This window comes from Calonectris borealis, chromosome Z (genome assembly GCF_964195595.1).
Source record: "Calonectris borealis chromosome Z, bCalBor7.hap1.2, whole genome shotgun sequence".
Lineage (NCBI taxonomy): Eukaryota > Metazoa > Chordata > Aves > Procellariiformes > Procellariidae > Calonectris > Calonectris borealis.
In genome coordinates, this window is record NC_134352.1 from 19,239,177 (window position 1) to 19,262,626 (window position 23,450).

A 23,450-nucleotide genomic window follows, 5' to 3' on the forward strand; every position below is an offset into this window, starting at 1 on the left:
AAAAATTGTCAGGAAAGACTGTACCAAACTTATGAGTGTAGGTGTATAATATCAGCTATACAGAGATGCATATTTAAATCTAGACTGTGTGAAAGGTCAGGGCTAAAAGATACTCTGCATAAGATTTGGATTCAGAAGCTGTCGTGTAGAACCTAAAGTTAAATAATTCAGTATCCTCCTGCACTGGAAGGTAAAGCATAATATTGAAAGATTACAGTTCACTTACAATGATATTGCCAAGTAAACCCTAGAGGGAAAGAAACGGAATTTCATTCCAGAGTGTTTCAAGTTATATTTCTTTTGTATTCAGGTGATGAGCTAGCAAAATAGCCATCCCCATTATTACTATATTATTATTACTATTACTATTACTATTTTTTTAATTATGTTGGCAAAAAGAAGAAATAATGGTCAAAAAATTTGGATGCTTCTGTTCTGGGAAGGACAAAACTGAGAGTGGAGAGTGCTTTTGTTTTTCTATGCCTTCACTGGGGCAAGCTTTTCTCACGGTTTTCACTCTGGCTGTTGTGCAGGTGGTTGACCAGATTGACACGCTGACGTCCGACCTGCAGCTGGAGGATGAGATGACAGACAGTTCCAAAACGGACACACTCAATAGCAGCTCCAGCAGCACAACAGCTTCCAGCCTGGAGAAAGTCAAGGTGCGGGGCAGCGCACCGCTCATCAAGCCGCCTGCGCACCCCTCCGCTATCCTCACCGTGCTGCGGAAGCCGAATCCGCCTCCGCCTCCGCCGCGACTGACGCCCGTCAAGTGTGACGAGCCTCCGAGGCTGCCTGCTTCGGCCAACCCTGTCAAGACTAATGGTACCCTGCTGCGAAACGGGGGCTTGCCAGTCGGGCCCAACCGTACCCCAAACGGAGATATATGCTGTATACCGAACAGTAATTTGGAGAAAGTTGTGATGCAGCCTCTGATGCACAGACCTGAGAAAGAGCGGTGTCCTCAGCCGGGAGCAAGGGAACGGGTACGATTTAGTGAAAAAGTGCAGTACCACGGCTATTGCCCCGACTGTGATGTTCGGTATAACATTAAAAACAGGGAGGTGCACTTGCACAGTGAGCCTGCCCGTGTTGTGGGAAAGCTGCCGCACCAGTGCCCTCCTCTGCCACCTCCACCACCTCCGCTGCCTCCATTTCCTCTGGAAAATGGAGGGTTGGGGATAAGTCCCAGTAATAGCTTTCCTCCTCCGAGACCTGCGACTGTGCCTCCACAAACCGCACCAAAACCCCAGAAGACCATCCTGAGGAAATCAACCACTACAACAGTGTGATGTATGCCACTCAAAACAACTCTTTGTTTTTTCCTATATATAAACATAAATAGGTAATGAGCACTTTCTACTTGAGCAATAAAAAGACCCAATGTATTACTCCCTGCGTCCAGTGAAGTGGCATAAAAATCACATGGTAAGTACAAAGAGAAAAGCTTGTTGATCTTGTGCTCACCAAAAAATGTCATTACGGCAAAAGATGCTGAAAAAATATTCATGCTTTAGCTCTTAGGTTATAAACGTCTATTGCAGTTTCATTTCTGTAGCATCGTTTAAAAGACAGTGAAAAGAAAGTTCAGTTTGAAAATACTGAGTGGTGATTCATGATAGATTTTGGTCTATCTGACATAAGGGAATAACCATTGCTCCTGGGTTTTGGGAAACTTCCTGTTTCTAGCAAGTACCTTTTAAAAAATCGTTTGACGAAGGGAAGTGGAGTACCAGATAACAGCTTTTGACTGAATTCTAGCAAATGCATTTTTCTCTGCCTGACTGCTTGAGCGAAGGCATTGTGTGTGGCGTGGTGCAATAGGAGGTAATCATCAGACTTTCAGGCAGCTTGATCTTTGGTGGGAAAGTAAAGAAATAATTAAAAGGTATGTTGACATGGCTTTGGAAAACTGAATTATCTCACATTTTGTTGCTTACTTGCTCAATATGCCACAGCCACGATGAAGTTTTCAGATGGGCTGGGATAATCCCATTCACTTCCCCCCCATTTCCACTGCAAAATGGTAGTAATATTTTATCTCATGTGCGATGGTGATAGATTAAAACAACAAAGCTCAGTCCTGCGTTTTTCACAAAGTTTCTGTCTGGTGCAAATCTCTCCTTGAAGGCAAAGAAAATTTTGCCTAAGGCCTTCAGGGACATCCACTTAATTCATGTAAAGAGCTTTGAAGTTGAAAAGCTCTGTGCAATTACGAAGCATTAACATGCAAAACAAGATATTTTACACGTTATCGCATTTTGATGGTGAACCCAATTAATATTCTTACTAGTTGAAAATAAGTCCTCAGTGGTTTTAATTATTTTATGAAAGAACATTCTTTTATTCTCACAAAGAGAATTATCGGGTTCTAGAGTTAAAAAACATTCGATCAGTGAAGAAAAACTGATAATAAATCTGTTATTTACAAAAGTAAATTGCCAAATTAATCTCAAATGGCCCAACAGCAGATGCTATATATATATATATGCTAAAGCAGTATGCTTTTTTCAACTGAGATGTAGAACGTACTCTATGGCAGAACAGACAAAACTAGGCAAAACAGACAAAACTAAACAAAACAGATTTTTAATTTAAATTTCCATTTACATGCAGTAATAGGTATTAAACTGAAAACCAATCTTCAAGCGGTTTCCCTGCATATACATTATAGTACATTTATAGTATTTAAACTGAAATAATAAGAATAATCATAACAAAAATTCTAACAGATAACTACTTTTTGAAAATCTTTGCAGTAAACAAAGATTGTATTTTGTGCAAATACACATTTAGGGTCTAAAGCTTCATGTTGTATTCCCTGCATAAAAGTGGCAAAGCAAGGAAATCGTCTTAGATGCTTAATCATGCTTCCCCCAAATGCTTCCCATGTGCTTTTCATGATGCACTTTACATTTTGTATTGTTTGACTATACTTAATCTCATGAGAGGTGTTACCAAGTGAAGTCCTAGTGCTTACAGCAGGAGGCAGTAACTCGTTATGCATGTGTGCGAGATCGTTGCTGCCCAAATGGAGTTTCTGTTAGGTGGATTCTACTCATGCCCTGGGACTCCACAGCACCTCCCTTGCTCACACATTGAAAATAACATTTAAAATCACTGGAACAATGTGTGGACATATCCACATTGCGTATCTACAGGTTTTTCTTTTAAAAATAAACTTTTGCTGTTGGTTTGACTTGATCACTATTGTGGAGATCATATAACAACCGTTATAAGCTAGTTTAATATTTTTTTCCTTCTTAAAAGAACTAATGTGTACAAGAAATTATAGGATAATGCAAATCAAACATTGCATATCTTATATAAAATATTTCTGTTTCATCTTAAATGAGAGAAAATAATACTGAATAATTTTAGGGGGGAGGGTCTGCTGCACATCTTACCTCACTTGCTCAATTTTTCCAGCATAAACTCATCTCTGAAAGCAGAGCACAGTATTTCTCCTCTGGATTCTGTCCCTGGGTTTGTCAGAGTCTCATGAGCATGTTAGTACCTCCATATTAGATGCTGTACTCTATGGACGTGCATTGATATACATGTAAATTTCAGCTTTGTTGTAGTGTTAAGTTTACAGTTCTCAGCTCTGGAAAGTTTTAAGAGGCATCTGACTTCCAGCATTTCATGTTCAGTTTTGGTGTCCAACATCTTCCATCTCGCACTTTGTCCTTTCTTTCAGAAGCGCTTTCGTGTCTCTTTCCTCATGCCTCCTGAGTACCCTTTCACAAACTACTGCCCTTCTTTGTGCGTTTTCATGGGGAGAAAATTGCTGTGCTATAAAACCAAAAGATGCAGCTTTTCAAATGCAATGCTGCTTTTGGCCAGAAATGCAGTTCCCAAATGTGAAGGAAATACATTGTTTTTCTGCAAAGTTTGCTAACCCAGGCTTTCTTTAATGCACCAAAATGTTCCAAGGTCTCTGTTAAATCATACTATGAATGTTGAATCAGTTCTTCTGTTTTAATGAGAACGTCTCTGGCCTGTGTCCTATTGTATGGTATTTTTATCGGTATAACAATTTCACATTATTAACATGACAGAATAAAATTCAGGTTAAAACAGGTAAGCTTGCAAAGCATGGAAAACAATTAACTTTAAGCTTTGCAGCACTGTTTGGAAACTTCTAATGAAAATGGCATAAGAAAGAATGCAATGCTGTATTCAGCCAGCAGTGTGTTTTACGTTTATATTAGGAATGTAATCTCTGTGAAGCATTTTTGAACACCTATAACATAGCATGTTTCACACTTCGCTGATGGAAAACACAATAAACTAATTAGAACTGGACAGGAATTGTCTGCTTTTGAAATGTAAATGTAATATCTTTGAGATTGTACTTAGTGTTTTGCGAAGATGTTAACACCTGAAAAACTGAAAGGCCAGTAACAGTACTAAGAGCTTTAATTCAACATTAGCCATCATTTCAGACTGCTGCTCAGTTTTGATTCCCCAAAGGTATTTTAAAGTCTGAATTGTCCAGATCTAGACATCCCAAATGCAAATAGAAGGAGAAGGTGGTTTCTATTAATTTAATAAAGAAGACGAGCTTAGGAAAATGGAAGTAAGCAATGAAAATTGCAATAATGGCATTGCAATAATAAAAGCTAGCATATGGATTCTTTGTAAGAAAGGAACACTAGGAGAGTAAAATCCAATAACAATCCTTTTTAAGGACATAAGGTAAGAATCTTCAAAAAGATTGTGGATCTTTTTGTCACCTAGTAAAAGTTGCCGTTCTTCCTTCTCTCTTGGCTTCTGGAGTTGTTACACTTTCATCACATCGTCCATTGTTCATAGAAACAAGAAAGATTCCAAATCTTCATCCTCTTTTTTTATTATTAAATCAGTATTTTATTTAAAATGTTACGTGAAGTAAGTGAAGTAGACTACAGCTCTTGTTAACTTCCTTCAGATAACTTGATTATTGGTTTTGAAGCAAACAGGATGCAGTGTGAATTCTTTAATTACCAGAGGGAATTGTGTATGCCCTCTGGACCTACTCAGATCTCTTTGTTTCCATGTTCTAATTATGGCTTTGCTTTCAGTGATACCACAAACAGTAATTTTACATGTGGAGATAAAATCATGCTATGGTTGCTACGTCACTCGTCTGATTTAAAGTAGGCATGAGTATTGGGCACATATTTTTACAGAGGCAGCATTTCTCATTCCTGGTTTGTATATATGCTGTGATCCATGCTTTTTCAGAGGGTGTGTATAGAAGCAAAATACTTACCCAATGTTCAAACCAGTAATGATAATGAAAGCATCAGGCCTAGAGCTGCAGTAAGGTCTTGTAAGTGAGATATGCGCAAAGGCATGTAATAGAAGAAATATCTATGGTAAAGCATGGTAAGCACGTTTAGAATACTTAATCTGAAAAGTACTTGGCACCTATTGAATAACCACATTGTATTTTGTAGGGCAATGTGTGATATATAGCATGCAATAGTTACACGCTGCAGCCTAGTGTTTCTGAATCTATTAGCACAGACCATGCAGTTCATAACTGAAGCAGCAGCAGCAGCGCTAGTGTTACTGACTCAATATGCGGCAGCGCAGTGCATACAAACTCAGCCTCATCTTTGGTAGCAGTTACATTGTGATGGTTTTTAAATGGGAAAAACTAGCAGGGATTTTATCTCACTGGCCTGTTTTGTCATGGAGAAGAGCCCAAGAGAGCAAGTTTCTCCCTCAGTCATAATTTTGACAAAGTATCTGTAGTAGTCCATCTTGGGATAGCTCTGGGGAGCACGTGCAAGTTAACTTTCATTCCTGATCTTGAATTATTTGACATCTGGCTACCTCATGTTGGTCAAAGAGCTCTCTTGTTAGCTGAGACTGGAGCTGCTGAGATAAATGGACTTGACCAGGTATACTGCTGCAGGAGAGTGGCCTGTGCGCTTGTCAACCTGTGCAAGTCTGCTACTGTTCTCTGTTTTTTTCACATTTGTTCATGTATGGCGAAATCCCTATGTTGCTACGTGGTTGGAGGGTTTTGTTAAGAAATTGCACAGTGCTCTGTACCCATCAGCTGGGCTGCATTGTTTCAGTGGTGTAAGCAGGTGGGACCAGGGCTGTATTGAGGCTGCCCAGCCTTTTGTGATGCTGAATCTTTGGAAATTTTGAGGCAGAGTTTTCTTATTGTTGAGATAATCAATCTCCTGTCAGGTTATGAAAATAAGTTGAAAATCTCTCATGCAGGTATGACCAAAAGGAACTAGAACCTTTCCTATCTTGCAAGATTGTTTTTGTTATTGCAGAACTATGTATCTTTTGTGGTGTGAAAATATTTTTTAAAGACAGATGAGAAAAAAGTCAGGTCTGATCCAGTAAAAGAAGTAGAACATAAATTGCACCCAATAGCCAGCCAACAGCAGTGCTTTGAACAATGAGTAAGACCAGGACCATTCTGCTGCCTTGCTTCGGGAAGATAAAGAGTAAGCTCCAGAGATTGCACTGTCTTCTCCTCAAGAGAAGAGTTTTTTTCTTTTATCCTGAAATATTTGATGTATATACTAAGACTCTTTAAGGAACTCAGCACAGTTTGCTTCACTGTTGGTTGTAATAATAAGAAATTATATTTTTGTAAGAGTTTTCTGATTTCAGATCTGTCCCTTTATGTTGTTTGCCTGATCTTGTGACTGACTTCTTTTGCAATCTTGCAAGCAATGATGGAAAAAAATAATTTACATAGGAAGGGAAAAGTAATAGGTAAATTATGAAAAAAAAAGGAACTTTGAACAAATATGTTTAAGTATATTCTTCAGCAGTGCTTGCATGATGATGACTACATCAATCTCAGAGTTTGTTTGTCTTTAAGTAGGGTTATTATCATTACTTTAAACTTAATCTTGAATCACTTTAAACATAAGATAGCAAGAGAAAAACCAGTCAGTGGCAGAATTTTTTGTAGAAGTGTTTATTTCCTTTCCAGTTCCATGTTGACTTTGCTAAGTAAAAGTTATTAATGCATGTCAGTCTCCTTTCTGGATAAATTAGCTTGTGAAAAACAGAACATGATGATAATATCTTTTTGTATAAGTCTCTAATGCCTACAGAATATTTTGTTTTTCATTTTTTGCAAATACAGTGATGATTGTGTACTGGAGCTACAAATTACATTATCTTCTGCGACCCAGGAGTAACTAACATACTGTAATTTTAATGGATGATTGTTTTCCTTCAGTTTCACAATTTCAACATGATTACATGGTTCAACTTCATAATGTTAATTTTGGGCTTCAGACCCATGTGAGACAAAACATTGCGTTTAGCAGTCATTAAGATGAACTACAGCCAACACCAGTGGAAGCTGACTTTTGAAACAAAGCCAGTGTACTTTCCTCACACCAACTGCAAAAGGATTGGTTACAGAATCTTTTTTGTACTGCATAAAAAGCTGTTTGTATGTCTGTATGTTACAGTTTCTTCCTTGTTTATAAAAAACATGCCACAGTGACATCTACTTTGATAAATGTTAGATTTGCAAATATTTGATACTAGGAAATACTGATTCATTGAAGATAATACAAAGCAAAAGAAAAACCTCGCTGATTCTCACAATATCATGTATTTACTCTTATGAGAAAACTATATAGCAGTTATATCTCAATAGTGCATAACAAGACACAGATGAAGAATAGCACTTATATTACTACGTAGTAATTGTTAGAGATGAAAATGCATTTCTTTCGCAATACGTCTCTCTGTACTGATGAAATGTATGAAGGAAATGAACTGGAGACAACTTCTAAGTTTATCCGTATCTATGTGGACCAGCTTCCTCATACTGTGTTGTTAAACCAGTCCAGTTGAATCAGTACCAAAAAATGAACAGATAAAGTGATTTTTGTTTTGCTTACTTTCCTCCTTTTATTTTGGATTATAAGACAGGGTAGGCTTTTCTGTATCTGTGAGAAACAGAAGCTTTTTTTTTTTATTATTTATTTAAAGCATGGGACATGCATATGCTTGTGAAATGAGTCTAGCATAGTGGGAGCAGTGGGTATAGCGCAGGCAGAATCAGAAATTACAGAGCCAGGCCATTCTGTCCATGCTGGAAACTGCAAAATTCACCTGTATTTGAAAGCTGCCTCCATTTACTCCAGAAGTTTTCAAGTACAGAGGTTTTGAAGAATGTTCATAAATAAATCTGCTGATACCTTAACTTGTACTACATTACCTAGACAAGAAAGTATTTGAAATGTTTCTCTTTTGCTCACTGACTAAATAAAGGAATAAAAGTCACTTTTGCTGTTTAGCATGTAACTGAAAAATAAGGGTGATGATACCTTCATTAGAAGTAAGTTCCTGTGCTAGAATTGAAGATAGAGAAATAACACAGAAAGCTAAGTGACTTTCAATAGGACTTTTATAATTAGCGGCTGAGGGGCTTTTATTATTAGCTGTCAAGTGAATGTAGAACCTGTTAATGAATGCATAGAAAACATGAGATTTAATAATATGTAGTAAATAAAGAAAAATGTGGTTAAGTGCTTTAAATCCTATCCTGTGGGACAGGAATATGATAAATTTAAAATGAGATTCTAATGAGTTAGTAAGACTTTAATATCTCTGGGACTTGTCCTTTAGATACAGCTTGAAAGAAGGTATGATGCATAGCTGCACTGCCCAGAAAGAGCACTGGGAGGCAATGACAAACTTCTTCCTGGAGGGACCGTGTTCCTAGCACTGCAGCATTTCTAGACCTGATGCTAAATCAGATGTGAGGGACATTATATCTCAGTATCCCTTGCATTGCCAAATACATGTGCAGGTCAGTGTAGTAAGAAGACAGTGCCTCAGTGCACTACAGAAAACACAAACCACACAATTTGCTTAGCCTAGGGTTTAATTCTACCAGAATTATATAGTTTGAAAGTTTGGCTTTTTGTACCCTTTGTTATCTTCTCCTTCCCTACTCCTCCCTTTTTTTCTCCACAAATGCACAGTAGTGTAAGAATGGGATAAAGTTTGCCTCTAAGTGTTTAGCTTTATTTAATGATGTGGATCAATATTACTAAAATTTATTAGATGAGATAATAAAAATGCTTATAAAGGATATTCAGACACTCTCGGTTCACTTTTAACTGGAAACATGCCCATCATCAACAGTCAGTGCTAGGTACTGAACAAGAGAGAGAACAATTTACCTTCGCTGCCTTAGCATGCATTGACTGATACCGGACAACCAGTTTGACTCCCCATGCTATGACTGAGTTTAGTTTTAAGCAGATGATTGAAACTGAGGTCTCTGTGGTTGTCACAAACTAAAGGTGTTGTATTTCACAGATTGAAGAGCTCCTTGATGTGTCTGTCACAGATGAAGATACTCACAGCATTGCTGTCACTGCTTTTCATCCTAAATAGTCAGAATAAAGATTCTGACACCATCCTTCATGATTGAATATTGGAGGAGAGAAGAGAGTGGGCATTTTTTATCACCTTTTTGAGCAAAATCAAAAACTTCCCATCAGAAACCTATGTAATTTCTTGTGAGAACTGGCCTGGCCTTCTAGACTCTGATTTTAGCCTGAAGACTAAAAGGCTGAGGTTCCCTGGGACTCTCAACTTCCCACCAAAGTATTGGTAGTTCAGGAGGTCTGTTTTTGTAGTAAATCTATAAATAGACTGAAACAAAACACTTCTTTCCTGAAAGAATTTTAATGGTATATTTGTTTCCATTATTTTTTTAATAACTCTATTGTTCTGGAGTGAAATAAAACTTCTATCACAATGCTGTAATTCCCTACCAATACAAATACTCTGAGCTTGTGCCCAGTCAAGTCTTTCAGGCAGCGTATGTCATGGACAAGAAAATCTTGCAGAATGACTGCTGCAAACATAAGAACTGTCTCGTGTGTTTGTTTAGTGGAGCATAGGATTGCTTGCTGCTCTCATACCAGCCCTTATGTCCCCAATGGATGTTAACAGGACATTGTGTACAAATTTGGAACTGCAATTTTCTTTTTGTATTAGAAATAAAATTCTTATTTTTTTCATCTGTTTCCAAAGAGCTGTAATATGTGTGGCTCATGCCAATGTGTGGCTCGTGCCAAGCAGTAAAATGTAGGAAAGCAAGCTTTGCATACTCCAAATGTCCAAATACATGATCAACAAATATCTCCTAAAATACATTCACTGATAGGGCTTAGAGCTTCCCTTGAATGGCAACTAGGAATCAAGTATTTAAAATATCCTAACTCTGCTATTTTAAAATGCAAGGAAAAAAAATACTGAGTTTCTTTCATTCAGCAAGGTTTCCACTTGTCCAAGTTTTAATGTCTAAGTGTGTAATACTCCTGATAGGAACGGGTAATGACGGTGTCTCTAGAGAGAATTTACTAGTCTAGATTCAGGAAATACCTGATGCCATCAAGCTAATTTTATACTAGCAGCCTTAGGAACAAGAAAGTATTAAAATTGGACGGACTGTATAAGGTGCAGTCCTACAATAAAATGCATTTTTAGTTTAGAGGGACCTAAAGGAATAAAAGGATACCAAAGAGATAAATTACAGACTTCTCACATCTAGCTATGTATACAATGATTTTAAAACTCAGTTTTCACTGGCATTGAGGCAAAATCAAGTGATTTGGAGGACAAACAGATTAATGAATGTTGCTGAATAGGTGTCAAAAGTGGGAAGAAAAAGTAAAAGCAACATAAAAACATTTTACCAACTGGCCAAAATACACATTTTATTTTAGGTTCACAACAGTAATGTGTTAAAAATACAAACGTTTGTGTTTTACTGCAAGATAGATGGTAAAGGTAGACATACATACTGGGCTCGACCCTGTGCAACAGAACTAGACGGAGGAGCTGAAAGTGGATGGTATGTCTTGACTTCCGTGGGATTTTCCATTGGGATAGGTGTTGCTCATTTGGCTGTTGTTCCATGATAGTTTACAGCTGATGTACATCTACCAGGCAGCTTTGCAGCTGTACAGCCTTGGTCTGGTGCAGGTGTGCAGGCCTGGTGACATTTCAGTTGAATTAGTCTGTGTTTCTGGTGTCTGTGTCAGGTTGCCATTGCTGGGTGCACCGGGTGCTACCCACTGCCTGTTCTTCCCCAGGTGAAGTGGCAGGGCTTGGAAGAGCATCCCAGGCACTGCTGGATCCTATCTATCTACTGTTTTTGTGTCTCAGCTTGGACACAACCAAGCTTCTCATAGAAGGAACAAGACTTCTTAGGAGTCTATTATTAACCCTGGCCTTGCTGTAGGCCTACTTCAGAGTTTTTCTTCTATCCTTCCAGTTGTGGGCAGTGATACTGGAAGAAACAGATGGACCCAGTCTGTTAATACATGGCTCTGTGGCTGGTGTCACTGCCAGAATTTTGGTTTTTTTTGATAATGGGATTGTCTACACAGCACTGAGCCTGCTGATGTCGGATGGGTTTCCTCTTTCTCAAAGGGGAAAGAAGGTCTTTGCTCCCGAGCTAGTGGGGCTGATTGACAGAGCTTTAAACTAGACTTGAAGGGGGAAGGGGATAATATTGGGCTCGCCCATGACAAGCCGTGGGATGGCACGCCAAGGATAGAGGGACAGGCTGCTAGCGAGGGCCCTCAGCCTGTTGCTCTGAGACTTGCTGGGTACACTGGAGCACACTTGAAGTCTTACAAAGATGAGCCAGGGGCTTCTGAGGTAATAGGAGCCAACAAGCAACACCAGTGAAATACCTCCAAGGAATTAAGGTGTGTTCCTCTAAAAAGGTGACACGGCCAACAGCCCAGCTGAAGCGCTTGGTGGGACAAATCCCATGACTGGAGTGCAGCTATCGATAGCTACAAGCTGTTCAGAAGGGATAGGTGAGGAAGGAGGGACAGAGGGGTTGCCCTCTATGTCAAGAATTGGACAGATTGTGAAGAGCTGTCTCTGAAGAATAGCCATGAGCACATTGAAAGCTTATGGGTAAGACTTAGAGACTGAGGCAACAAAGGGAACCTTGTGGTTGCTGTTTGCTACAGGCCGCCCAATCAAGGGGAGCCGATTGATGAAGCCTTCTTACTCCAGCTACAGGAGGCATTGCACTTGCAGGCTCTTGTTCTGCTGGGGGACTTCAGCCACCCTGACATCTAATGGCAAAGTAGCACAGCCAGCTGTAGGCAATCCAGGAGACTCCTGGAGTGGATCAAGGATAACTTCTTAAGCCAGGTAATAGACAGCCCTACCAGAGGGGATGCATTACTGGACCTGTTGGTCACCAGCGCCAGTGAGCTAATCGGTGACATCAAGATTGGAGGCAGCCTGGGCTGCAGTGATCATGCACTGGTGGAGTTCGCAGCCCTGAGGGATATGGGTGAGGAGAAGAGTAAAGTCAGGACCTTAAATTTTAGGAAAGTGTCGTGGTTTAACCTGACAATCAGCCAAACACCACGCAGCCGCTGGCTCACTGCCCCCCTCCCGCAACACGACGGGGAGAGAATCGGAAGGGTAAGAGTGAGAAAAACTCGTGGGTTGAGAGAAAGACAGTTTAATGGAACAGAAAAGGGAAAATAATAGTAATAATTATTATTGTAATAATGATAGAATATACAAAATGAGTGATGCACAATGCAGTTGCTTACCATCTGCGCTGACCAATAACCAAGTAGTGATTGCTACTTCCTGGAATACGCCTACCATTCCTATACTGAGCATGACGTCACATGGTATGGAATACCCCGTTGGTCAGCTGGGCCAGCTGTCCCGGCTGTGCTCCCTCCCACCTGCACTTGGTAGAGCATGGAAGCATAGACTTGACTAGCAGGATACTTAGCAACTGAAAACATCAGTGTGTTATCAACATTCTTCTCATACTAAATCCAAGCGCTAGGAAGAAATTTAACTCTATCCCAGCTGAAACCAGGACAGAAAGCAAACTTCCAGCTGATCAAGCAGTTAGTCAATAGGACCCCCTGGGAAACAGCCCTCAGGGATGAGGGAGCAGAACAGAGCTGGCAAATCTTTAAGGATGCTTTCCATAGAGTGCAAGAGCTCTCCATCCCCAGGAAAGGAAGGCAAGAGACCGGCCTGGCTGAGTCAAGACCTGCTGGTCAAACTAAAGGGCAAGAAGGAAATGCACAGACAGTGGAAGCAGGAGCAGGTATCCTGGGAAGAGTATAGGGAGGTTGCCCGCTTGTGTAGGGATGGGGTCAGGAAGGCCAGGACACGGCTGGAGCTGAACTTGGCAAGGGACACAAAGAATAATAAGAAGGGCTTCTATAGGTATGTCGACCAGAAAAGGAAAGTCAAAGAAAGTGTACCCCCCCCGATGACCACGGTTGGCAAACCGGTAACAACAGACAAGGAGAAGGCTGAGGTACTCAGCAGCTTTTTTGCCTCCGTCTTCATTGGCAACCTCTCTTCCCACAGCTCTCGAGTGGATAGACCTCAAGGCAGGGATTGGGGGAGCAAAGTCCCTCCCACTGTAAGAGAAGATCAGGTTCAAGACCACCTGAGAAATTGAACATACATAAGTCTATGCAACCCAATGAGATGCATCCCAGAGTCCCGAGGGAATTGCCTGATGTAGTTGCCAAGCCACTCTCCATGATATTTGAAAAATCATGGCAGTCAGATGAAGTCCCCGATGACTGGAAAAAGAAACATTGCACCCATTTTTAAAAAGAGTAGAAAGGAGCACCCTGGGAACTATTGACCTGTCAGCCTCACATCTGTGCCTGGGAAGATCATGAAACAGATCCTTCTAGACGCTACATAAAGGCACATGGAGGACAGGGAGGTGATTTGAGACAGCCAGTATGGCTTTGCCAGGGGCAAGTCTTGCCTGACCAACCTAGTGGTCTTCTATGATGGAGTGACTACATCAGTGTACAAGGGAAGGGCTATGCATGTCATCTATCTGGACTTCTGTAAGGCCTTTGACATAGTCCCCCACTACATCTTTTTCTCTAAATTGGGGAGATATGGATTTGATGGATGGGCTATTCAGTGGATAAGGAACTGGCTGGATGGCCGCATCCAGAGGGTAGTGGTCAATGTCTTGATGTCTGCATGGAGATCAGTGACAAGTGGTCCGTACTGGGACAAGTACTGCTTAATATCTTCATCAATGACATAGACATGGGATCAAGTGTATCCTCAGCAAGTTTGCAGATGACACCAAGCTGAGTGGTGCGGTTGATGCATCTGAGGGACAGGATGCCATCCAGAGGAACCTGGGCAAGCTCGAGAAATGGGCCCGTGTGAACATCATGAGGTTCAACAAGGTCAAGATCCCAGCACCTGGGTCGGGGCAAGCCCTGGTATCAATACAGGCTGGGGGATGAAGGGACTGAGAGCAGCCCTGCCAAGAAGGACTTGGGGGTACTGGTGGATGAAAAGCTGGACATGAGCCGACAATGTGCACTCACAGCCCAGAAAGCCAACCATATCCTGGGCTGCATCAAAAGAAGCATGGCCAGCAGGTCAAGGGAGGTGATTCTGCCCCTCTACTCCGCTCTGGTGAGACCCCACACGGAGTACAGCGTCCAGCTTTGAAGTACAAGAAAGACATGGACCTGTTGGAGCATGTCCAGAGGAGGCCACAAAAATGATCAGAGGGATGGAACACCTCTCCTATGAAGACAGGCTGGGAGAGTTGGGGTTGTTCAGCCTGGAGAAGAGAAGACGCCGGGGAGACCTTATTGCGGTCTTTCAATACTTAAAGAGGGCTTATAAGAAAGATGGGGACAGACTTTTTAGTAGGGCCAGTAGGGACAGGACAAGGGGGAATGGTTTTAAACCGAAAGAGGGTAGACTCAGACTAGATATAAGGAAGAAATTTTTTACAATGAGGGTGGTGAAACACTGGCACAAGTTGCCCAGAGGGGTGGTAGATGCCCCCTTCCCTGGCAACCTTCAAGGTCAGGTTGGACAGGGCTCTGAGCAACCTGATCTCATTGAAGATGTCCCTGCTCATTGCAGGGGGGATTGGAATAGATAACCTTTAAAGGTCCCTTCCAACCCAAACTATTATGTGATTCTATGATCCTGTCCCTTTGGCCTATGCATGTCCCTAAGGATGGACTGTATAACTCTCATGCTTCAGAAAGCAGCGACTTGATTAGATGCTGCTAAAAGTATTTAGTCACATCAGCAGTTTTACTTGATGTATGATGATAGGAGAGATAGTAAAATTGTGATTAAGAACTGTGAAAGACATAGTAAAGCGCAGGGAGGATCAGTTTGGTGCAGAGGCCTGAAGAAATGAGCTTCTGTGGGCATAGTATAAATGTTGCTCGGGCTCATGTCCCTGAACAGGTGAGACTGGTTCCTCTTCAGGGTCTTTTAGATGATCACCAAAAGATCACCAAAAGTTGGTGCCATCTTACATGAGTCATGGTATACCCACAGTGATGTCTTTGTATGGTGGTAGTATGGCAGCTGGTAGTGTAACTCTTGGGTTAGATCAACAAATACTTCTTCCAGTGAGTGAACATCTCCAATCTTTTATCTTCTTTACTAGTTCAGAGCACATCTTTCTAAGAGAAAGTTATTAATAAATAGGAGCCATCACAATACCAAAGTTAATAGATTAAAATAAGGATAGAAATGTTTTAGCTATCATGCAAAAAACTCTGTAGGCTTTGGAGCAAAGATATGTAGTACTAGGAAAATTAGGAAAAGATTCTTCAGTGAGAGGGTGGTTGGTCACTGGAACAGGCTCCCTAGGGAAGTGGTCACGGCCTCAAGTCTATCAGAGTTCATGGAGTGTCTGGGTGATGCTCTTAGTCATATGATTTTGTTTTAGTCCTGCGAGGAGCAGGGAGTTAGACTTGATACTTTTGGGTCCCTTCCAACTTGAGATATTCTATGATTCTATGAAAAATGTATGCTAAGTGGCTACTACAGGAGGCAATTATTAAACATTTGCAGATGGCAAACATTCTCTGTAACTGCCTTTCAAAGAAAGTATTTAGCACAGAGCTCTTCTGCTTGAATATGAAAGAGGATTCACTCTATAGAGAATTAGATTTTAGTGTGGTAAAGTACAGGCCAGGCCACATGCCTGGCCACCTGAGTTAGTCTTGCTAGCTTTAAAGGCTGTGTGTTGAAGAAGTGGTTCCTAGAGACTTACTAGTCCTGATGAGCAAGTTGAAGAGCAAAAGCAGTGTCTAAGAGTGCCGAGATCTAGTGAGGCTGTTGCTGGAAAACGACCTTTCCTTATAATCAATCTTCAGAAAAGATAATGCAAATCAAAAAATCAGGAAAAATTAAAAAAAAAAAAAATTTCATACTTTTAAAGCTTTCCTGGAAGTTAAAATTTTCTGGATATGATTTGCTTTAACTTAACAAATAAAACATTTAGAAGGAAACTTATTCATTAATTCAGTGGAAATAATGTTTCCGACAGCAGAGGAAGCCATTAATATAGTAAAAACACAAGGTAGTCTTGCCTACATTAATAACATCAGACTAGAAATAAGCTAAAAACACTTCACAGTGAGGTGTGGAGCTACTGGAGCAACTTACTTGGAAAAGTAGTCAGTAATCTACACTATGAAGTTTTTAAATTAAAATTGGACATCTCTTAAAAAAAAGACACACTAAATATGAGGAAACTACTTTGAAGATCTACAGTGGTATGCAGGAGGGCAAAGTAATTTACCCTAATGCTCCCTGTTAGCCATTAAAAGAACTGATACACCTTTCATTAAAAGACAGATGAAAAATGTACTTTTCTGATGTTTCCAGCAGGTGCAATTTTGTACTTGACAAAGAAAAGAGATGAAAAAAAGCAGTTAAGCATGCCAGAAGCAATGGAAAATTAAAATGTCAAACTTTGTTTTTTATAAACAGGCACTGCTCAGTACAAATTGTGCAGAGTGTTAATGAATTGCTTCTACTTGTAGGGTGACTTGAAATGAAGGGGTTGGATGTCTTTTCTGGAGATACATGGAAGTGCCTCTCTTTTCGAATTATGATTTCGGAACAAACCGTCTTTCTGTGTCTCTGTGTAAAATCTACAGAAGAATGGCATACTCCAGATCAACCATAGTGACAAATTCTTTGGCAGTCAAAGTCCTAGCTGGCTGTGCAGGAATCAGCCTCACAATCAGTCTGTGGATGCGGCCATAGACAAATGCTCTTCAAATCCCAGTGCTGATGTGGCTTAGTATACATTTAACCCTGCACTGTTTTTTGGAAAACCCCAAACCTACCTTTGCTGTTCATTCTTGTGTCAGCCCTACAATAAGTCAACTTCAGACATTTTTGCAGTGAAGCAGTGAACCAGATGGGTGACCCAAGCTGTCTGAGAAGATGTTTACCCCCAAAATTGGTGAGTCAGTCAATGAGACAGTCTATGAAAGAGAGAGTGGATTTTTTTTTTTTTACTGGTGACATCTTTTGCTTACATGTCTTTGCTTTTCAGCACTTTGATTATGTCTATGTGAAGTTAAGCAAAGACCTAATGAACCCTTTAAATAAAAACAGACACCTAAGCCTATGCGCTTCTATGTGATTTTACCATTAAATGAAGGAAAAGAATCAACCTTGTCACACAGATGTGGGTTTTTGTCTTGGCTTGACTAGTATCTAAAAAGCATGTAAGGATGCAGGAGAAATGTTTTTGTATATACATACCATGATACATTTCAAATAAGTGATTGGGCTTCACCAGTGTAACTGAGAAGAAAATATAACCAAAATAGGAATTTGACTTGTGTTTTGATGTGATGAATATATGATGTGCATATATTTATATTTTGTTTTATTGTCATTTAGGTTTGAACTTGTCACAGTGGTATACAGGCCAATTGTACCAGTGTTCAATGCAAAAGTAAGAAAATGAAAGACTGTTCCAAGTAGTTTATAATTTGATATAATCCGAGGTCAATTATGATCACATTCACACTTGAAAGTAAGTCTACTGAAATTGTTTGCCATTCTTCCACATGGGAAACAGCTTTTAGAGCCTGAATTGCATTGCTGAGGGAGAAGCAGCATTAAACAATGGAAGGATTGAAGCAGAACAGTAAATATGGTAAGCAAAACTTCATATAAACTTAAAGCTCAACATGTAAATTTTGTATTATTAATGCATTTTACATGCATTGTTCATTTTCTGCCTCTTCTTTTTCCTGATACTCAGCTCCAGCTGTAAAAAGACATGCTATTCCGTCACTTCTTTTAAGGCTAGGAGAACAAGAAATAAGGTTGTAAATAAATTACAACTGACTCATTGATTTCTAGAAAGAAGACTGCCAATGTAACAAGCTTCAGTGATGATCTTATAGTCTGAATTCACAGGCTGAGGCAGGAAAACTATTAGAAAAGTGTTTGTATAGACTAGTATCTCTTTTAACAAGTTTGTTTCACTATCACTCATTAACCATACATGCAGGAGATTAATTATTTCCCTCTTAGACAAGCAATGAATCTTTTAAATGGTGTTCAAGTGAATACTTCATGAGCTTTCAGCAACTGTGTTTTGTGTGGTGTGTTTTCAGGAAAATTTGATCTACACGTGGAAGCTTTAAATGTCTGAAATACAAAGCAGAGAGCTTTATCATAGTGCGGTAAGATTCTAGGACACAAGATAAGTATTATAAAGTACTGTAAGTAGGAAGGTATTGTACTGCTTTTCTGTTTAACAGGAAATTGCCTGTTTGATAAACCAACCTTGCACCACTCTGCTTCATCTATATTGACTGTAAAAACTATGAATTGTAGATCTGATTCCATTGCCTATACTTGTAAGTAGTCTTATCCCTGGTCTAATTTGACCTGTGGGTTTGTGCCTTGATGTGCAAGAAGATCATCTCCCAGTTGTGTTGATAAAACCACACATGGTCAACTGTGACCTGCACATCCTACTTTTTCATTGTGTAGAAACTGGTGCATGGGAATAGGAGGCAAAGGAGGGGCACTGCTGCACTCTTGGCTTTTGCTAGGTACTGATTTGACATAGTTGGTGCACAGACTTGGAATAGGAAACTTGGAGAAACTTTGGAGGGTCCCAAATGTAGATAGGCTGAGTAACCACATGTATTGTGTTTACGTGGCAAGGTTTTGAGGGGGGGCGTGGGGAGGGCTGCAGGGGTGGCTTGTGTGAGAAGATGCCAGAAGCTGTCCCCATGTTGGACAGAGCCATTTCCAGCTGCCTCCAAGACAGACCCGTTGCTGGGCAAAGCTGAGCCTGGCAGGACCTGTGAACCCGTGGAGAGAGGAGCCTACACTGGAGCAGGTTTTCTGGCAGGACCTGTGGCCCTGTGGGGCATCCACGCTGGAGCAGTCCATTCCTGAAGGACTGCACTCTGTGGAAAGGACCCATGCTGGAACAGTTCTTGAAGAACTGCAGTCTCTGGAAAGGACCCACGCTGGAGAGGTTCATGAAGGACTGTCTCCTGTGGGTGGGACCCCACACTGGAGAAAGGGAAGAGTGTGAGGAGGAAGGAGCAGTAGAGACAATGTGTGATGAACTGACTGTAACCGTCATTCTCCATCCCCCTGTGCTGCTCAGGGGGAGGAAGTAGAGAAATTGGGAGTGAAGTTGCACCCAGGAAGAAGGAAGGGGTGGTGGGAAGGTGTTTTTACTTTTGTTTTCTTTCTCATTATCCTACTCTGACCTTTGATTGGCAATAAATTAAATTAATTTCTCCAAGTAAAGTCTGTTTTGCCCATGACGGTAATTGGTGAATGATCTCTCCCTGTCCTTATCTCGACCCACAAGCCTTTGGTCCTATTTTCTCCCCCCTTTCCAGTTGAGGAGGAGGAGTGATAGAGCAGCTTGTTGGGCGCTGGCAGCCAGCCAAGGTCAACCCACTACACCACAGTAGAACCTATGCCTAGCTTTTGCTATTCTTGCACTACGTAACATGGTATTTTTTCAATACCACTGAATCTAAGGTAAAGAGGCATTTCTGAGCCTGTTCCAGGAAATAGAAGTTGAATGTTAGTTAAAAAAAAAAAGATACAAAGCAGAAACATGAGTGAAATCTCATATGCACTCATGATGCGCAAAATGTAAATAATGTAGTATTCTGGCAGTCTAGATTCCACACTTAATGTTTTGGTTAGACCACTTCTGGTTTTTTTTAAATAATTTTTGTATGCTTCCATCAGGAATGAGGGAGTAATTATTAAAATGAAACCATAGTACTTACAGTCATTTTCTGATTATCAGAGAAACAGTTTATACTGGATCTGTTTTCAAAATGTATTACATGAAAAAAATCAAAGAAGCATTTTCTTCATGTTTTAATTTCACATAGTTATGCTTTTCAATTTATTTTCTTTTATATTAAAAGAACTAAGTAAAAGGAACACAGAGCACAGGAAATAGTTTTTCAGGAAACTTTCAGCGTATGTATGGCTTGGTTATGAAATTATATACTGTATAATCTCTTATTTGTGGTGCAATAACAAAGGTTTTTCAAAACTAGAGCTGCCTCTTCCCTTTCTAAATAAGGGATCTGCGGTCAAATCTGCTTTAAAATTTTTTAGCATAGGGCCGACTGACCAGGTGATATCACCAGGTGATACATGAGGTAAGCAAGTAGTTTGGGGTTTTTTATATCTACAGAGGAACCTCACAAATTGCACTGAATATACGCAAACAAAGCACGTGATTTTTGTTTGCAATCAAGTGTAGTTGCTATTTGATGGAGCAGATACTACAGTACAAACTAAGTTTATAAACAGTACTATATTGTTGCTATAGCTAACCATTGTAGACTTAATATGCGGGTGGAGAGATTAATAGTGAATATAGTCTTCCTCATGGCTCATGGCAGCATGAGCCCTGGAGAATTCACTCCTGGGTCAATTTGGATCCACCTAAAATCAAATAGCACTGAGAGGCAAAGGGATGAGGAAGAGTGCAGGAAAGGGGTGATGAAAAGCGTGTTTTCCCTGCCCTATTTCCCAAGAATGAACTGAAAAGGAGAGAAACGCGGCTATTGGGTGAACAGAGCAGCTCATGTGCCACAGGCACATGGGATTTAGTGGTTCACTTTACTCCTTAGTTTCTTGGTTGGGTCCAATTTATTGCGATAAGTTGTTTATCATTTACTATCTGTTTCGTGTGATGTACAACTGTGAAAAGTTTGTTTGGCCTCTTTTCTTTGGAGAACTTTTTGGTCATTTCTCATTATTTATTCATGCCTTTCTGAACCCAAGAGCTTAAAGTGACTTGAGTGATCAAAAAATAAGAATTTTTGCCTACTCACTTTTCATCATTTTTGCTTACTGTCAGAGAGCTTTTTCGCCACCCAAGCTGTACAGGTGCCACATTCATTTTACATTAGAAGCTTTTTGAACATGTTCAGTAGCAAATATATTGGCATAGTGTTGAAATTTTAAATGTGTTTTCTTTCCCCCAGCTATTACGGTTTGCCCGTGTTTATATGCATGCAAATATTTAAATGTAGCTAACAAAATATTAGAAAAACTAGGAAAAAATGCTTCTTTGGTCAAGGTTTCAAAATATGAGACTTCTTTGCTGGCACATCATTTGAGAGTGTTGCTTTAATAATTTATTTATAAAAGCCAAAGCTCCAACTTGAATGGAAGAGCTTGCTACTGTTGCAAACATGAAAAATTTACAAACATTTATAGGCATTTCTCTATGTGCGTATCTGTACATAACAGTGTTGTAGGAAATAACTGGAAACTTATGCTGTTATTTCTTGCCCTTATTAAGACATAACATTTTATTGGGTGGCTATGATTTGAGTCAATCAAATACCTGTCAAAGGTTATAAAGCATCAGTTGTCTGGACCTGGGGCATTGCTGAGGGTTACATTTGTTGAGGGGCTGCTGATTGCAACAAGTGCTGCACAGAACAACAGGAATTTCTCTCCTAGTCCACCCTTCAAAGGTCCAAACCTTAATTTACAGCACAGAAACAGTGTGGAAGAAACAGACATTATGCCGGCCAAATGACCATTGTCAAAGCATTGCCATGACATTGCAGGGCTGAAAAGGGGAGAGTTTTGCAGAGAATGAATAGGCAAGATTAAGAGGCAATGAAAGGAAGGACCCCACTGAGGTGGAAAGCGGAGGGTGAAGTAGAGGTGAAGAAGACAGGGTGAAAGAAGGATGCAAGAACCGCAAGCCCAGCTGGAGAATATTCTGATTGCATCACCGCTGTCTGACATCCCAGCTTAGATTAGTTTTACAGGTAATGTCTAAGTGGCTTCATCACAAATTTTCTTTCCTGAAGGCCACATGGGATGAGATGACAAAGTATTTAACATTTGTTGTTTTTCTGTTGAACATTTAAGGAGTGGGCAGGGAACATTTGCTTTAGTTCCACATCTTCATGTGTTTCCTACTTTTTTTTTTTAATTGATATAATGCCTGGAAGTCCTTGTGGCTAAACAGGAAGTTTTTCTTTTGAACTTTTCTGACTAACATAACCACAGGAAGCCTAAGAGCATTGCTGGGATTTCAAATAAAAGAAGCGCAGCACGAAATAGGTAACATTTCATAAAAGTCGTAGAGGTGGTCCTGGGAGTAAATGAAAATTGTAGAAGTACAGATGCATCTTCTAGAACATGACAGGTAAGAGGGTATTGCATTGAAATGTCATTTTAAGTAGCTTAGCCAGAAATTAACCCACTGAACAGACAAGACCAAAACCATCCCTAGAGCCAGTGGCTAGATTAGTTACACCAGGGGTGAATTGGGCCCACTGCACTGATGATAGGATATGGAGCTTGAAAAGGGCATGAAAAAAGATGAATTAGAAACAGATGTCAGAAAGGATTCTTAGAATCCTGCATTTATGAAGTAGCTACTGGGCAAAGCAGTTGATGAAAAACACAAGGGGACAAGAAGAGGGGGGGAGAGAGAGACAGAGAAGGGGAAAGAGAGATTGGCATCTCTTAGTAGCTGCTTCAGATAAAAAAGATCTGTGCAGGTGAAGTCAGATGTCCCTAACAGTTCTTTTTATTCACTGCTACATTGAGGTGTAAATTGGCAATATTGAAACCCATTTAATAGTTCCTCTTAAAATCTTACTTTGTGTATCAGTCAAATTATAGAATCATAGAATCATAGAATAGTTTGGGTTGGAAGGGACCTTTAACGGTCATCTATTCCAACCCCCCTGCAATGAGCAGGGACATCTTCAATGAGATCAGGTTGCTCAGAGCCCCGTCCAACCTGACCTTGAAGGTTTTCCAGGGATGAAACATCTACCGCCTCTCTGGGCAACCTGTGCCAATGTTTCACCACCGTTATTATAAAAAATTTCTTCCTTATATCTAGTCTGAGTCTGCCCTCTTTTACTTTAAAACCATTCCCCCTTGTCCTGTCGCAACAGGCCCTGCTAAAAAGTCTGTCCCCATCTTTCTTATAAGCCCCCTTTAAGTACTGAAAGGCCACAATAAGGTCTCCCTAAAGCCTTCTCTTCTCCAGGCTGAACAACCCCAACTCTCTCAGCCTTTCTTTATAGGAGAGGTGTTCCATCCCTCTTTGTGAATCATTT

General features: G+C 40.3%; 1 protein-coding gene across 1 annotated transcript in view; it reads left to right on the forward strand.

The window, feature by feature from the left end:
* The window catches only part of PRR16 (proline rich 16), a 162,004-nt gene that overhangs the window by 108,598 nt on the left and 29,956 nt on the right, over positions 1 to 23,450 (forward strand). Inside the window, 1 exon segment of the mRNA XM_075136442.1 lies at positions 534 to 1,428. Coding sequence (XP_074992543.1) covers positions 534 to 1,292 — 759 coding nt within the window. The 3' untranslated portion in view covers positions 1,293 to 1,428.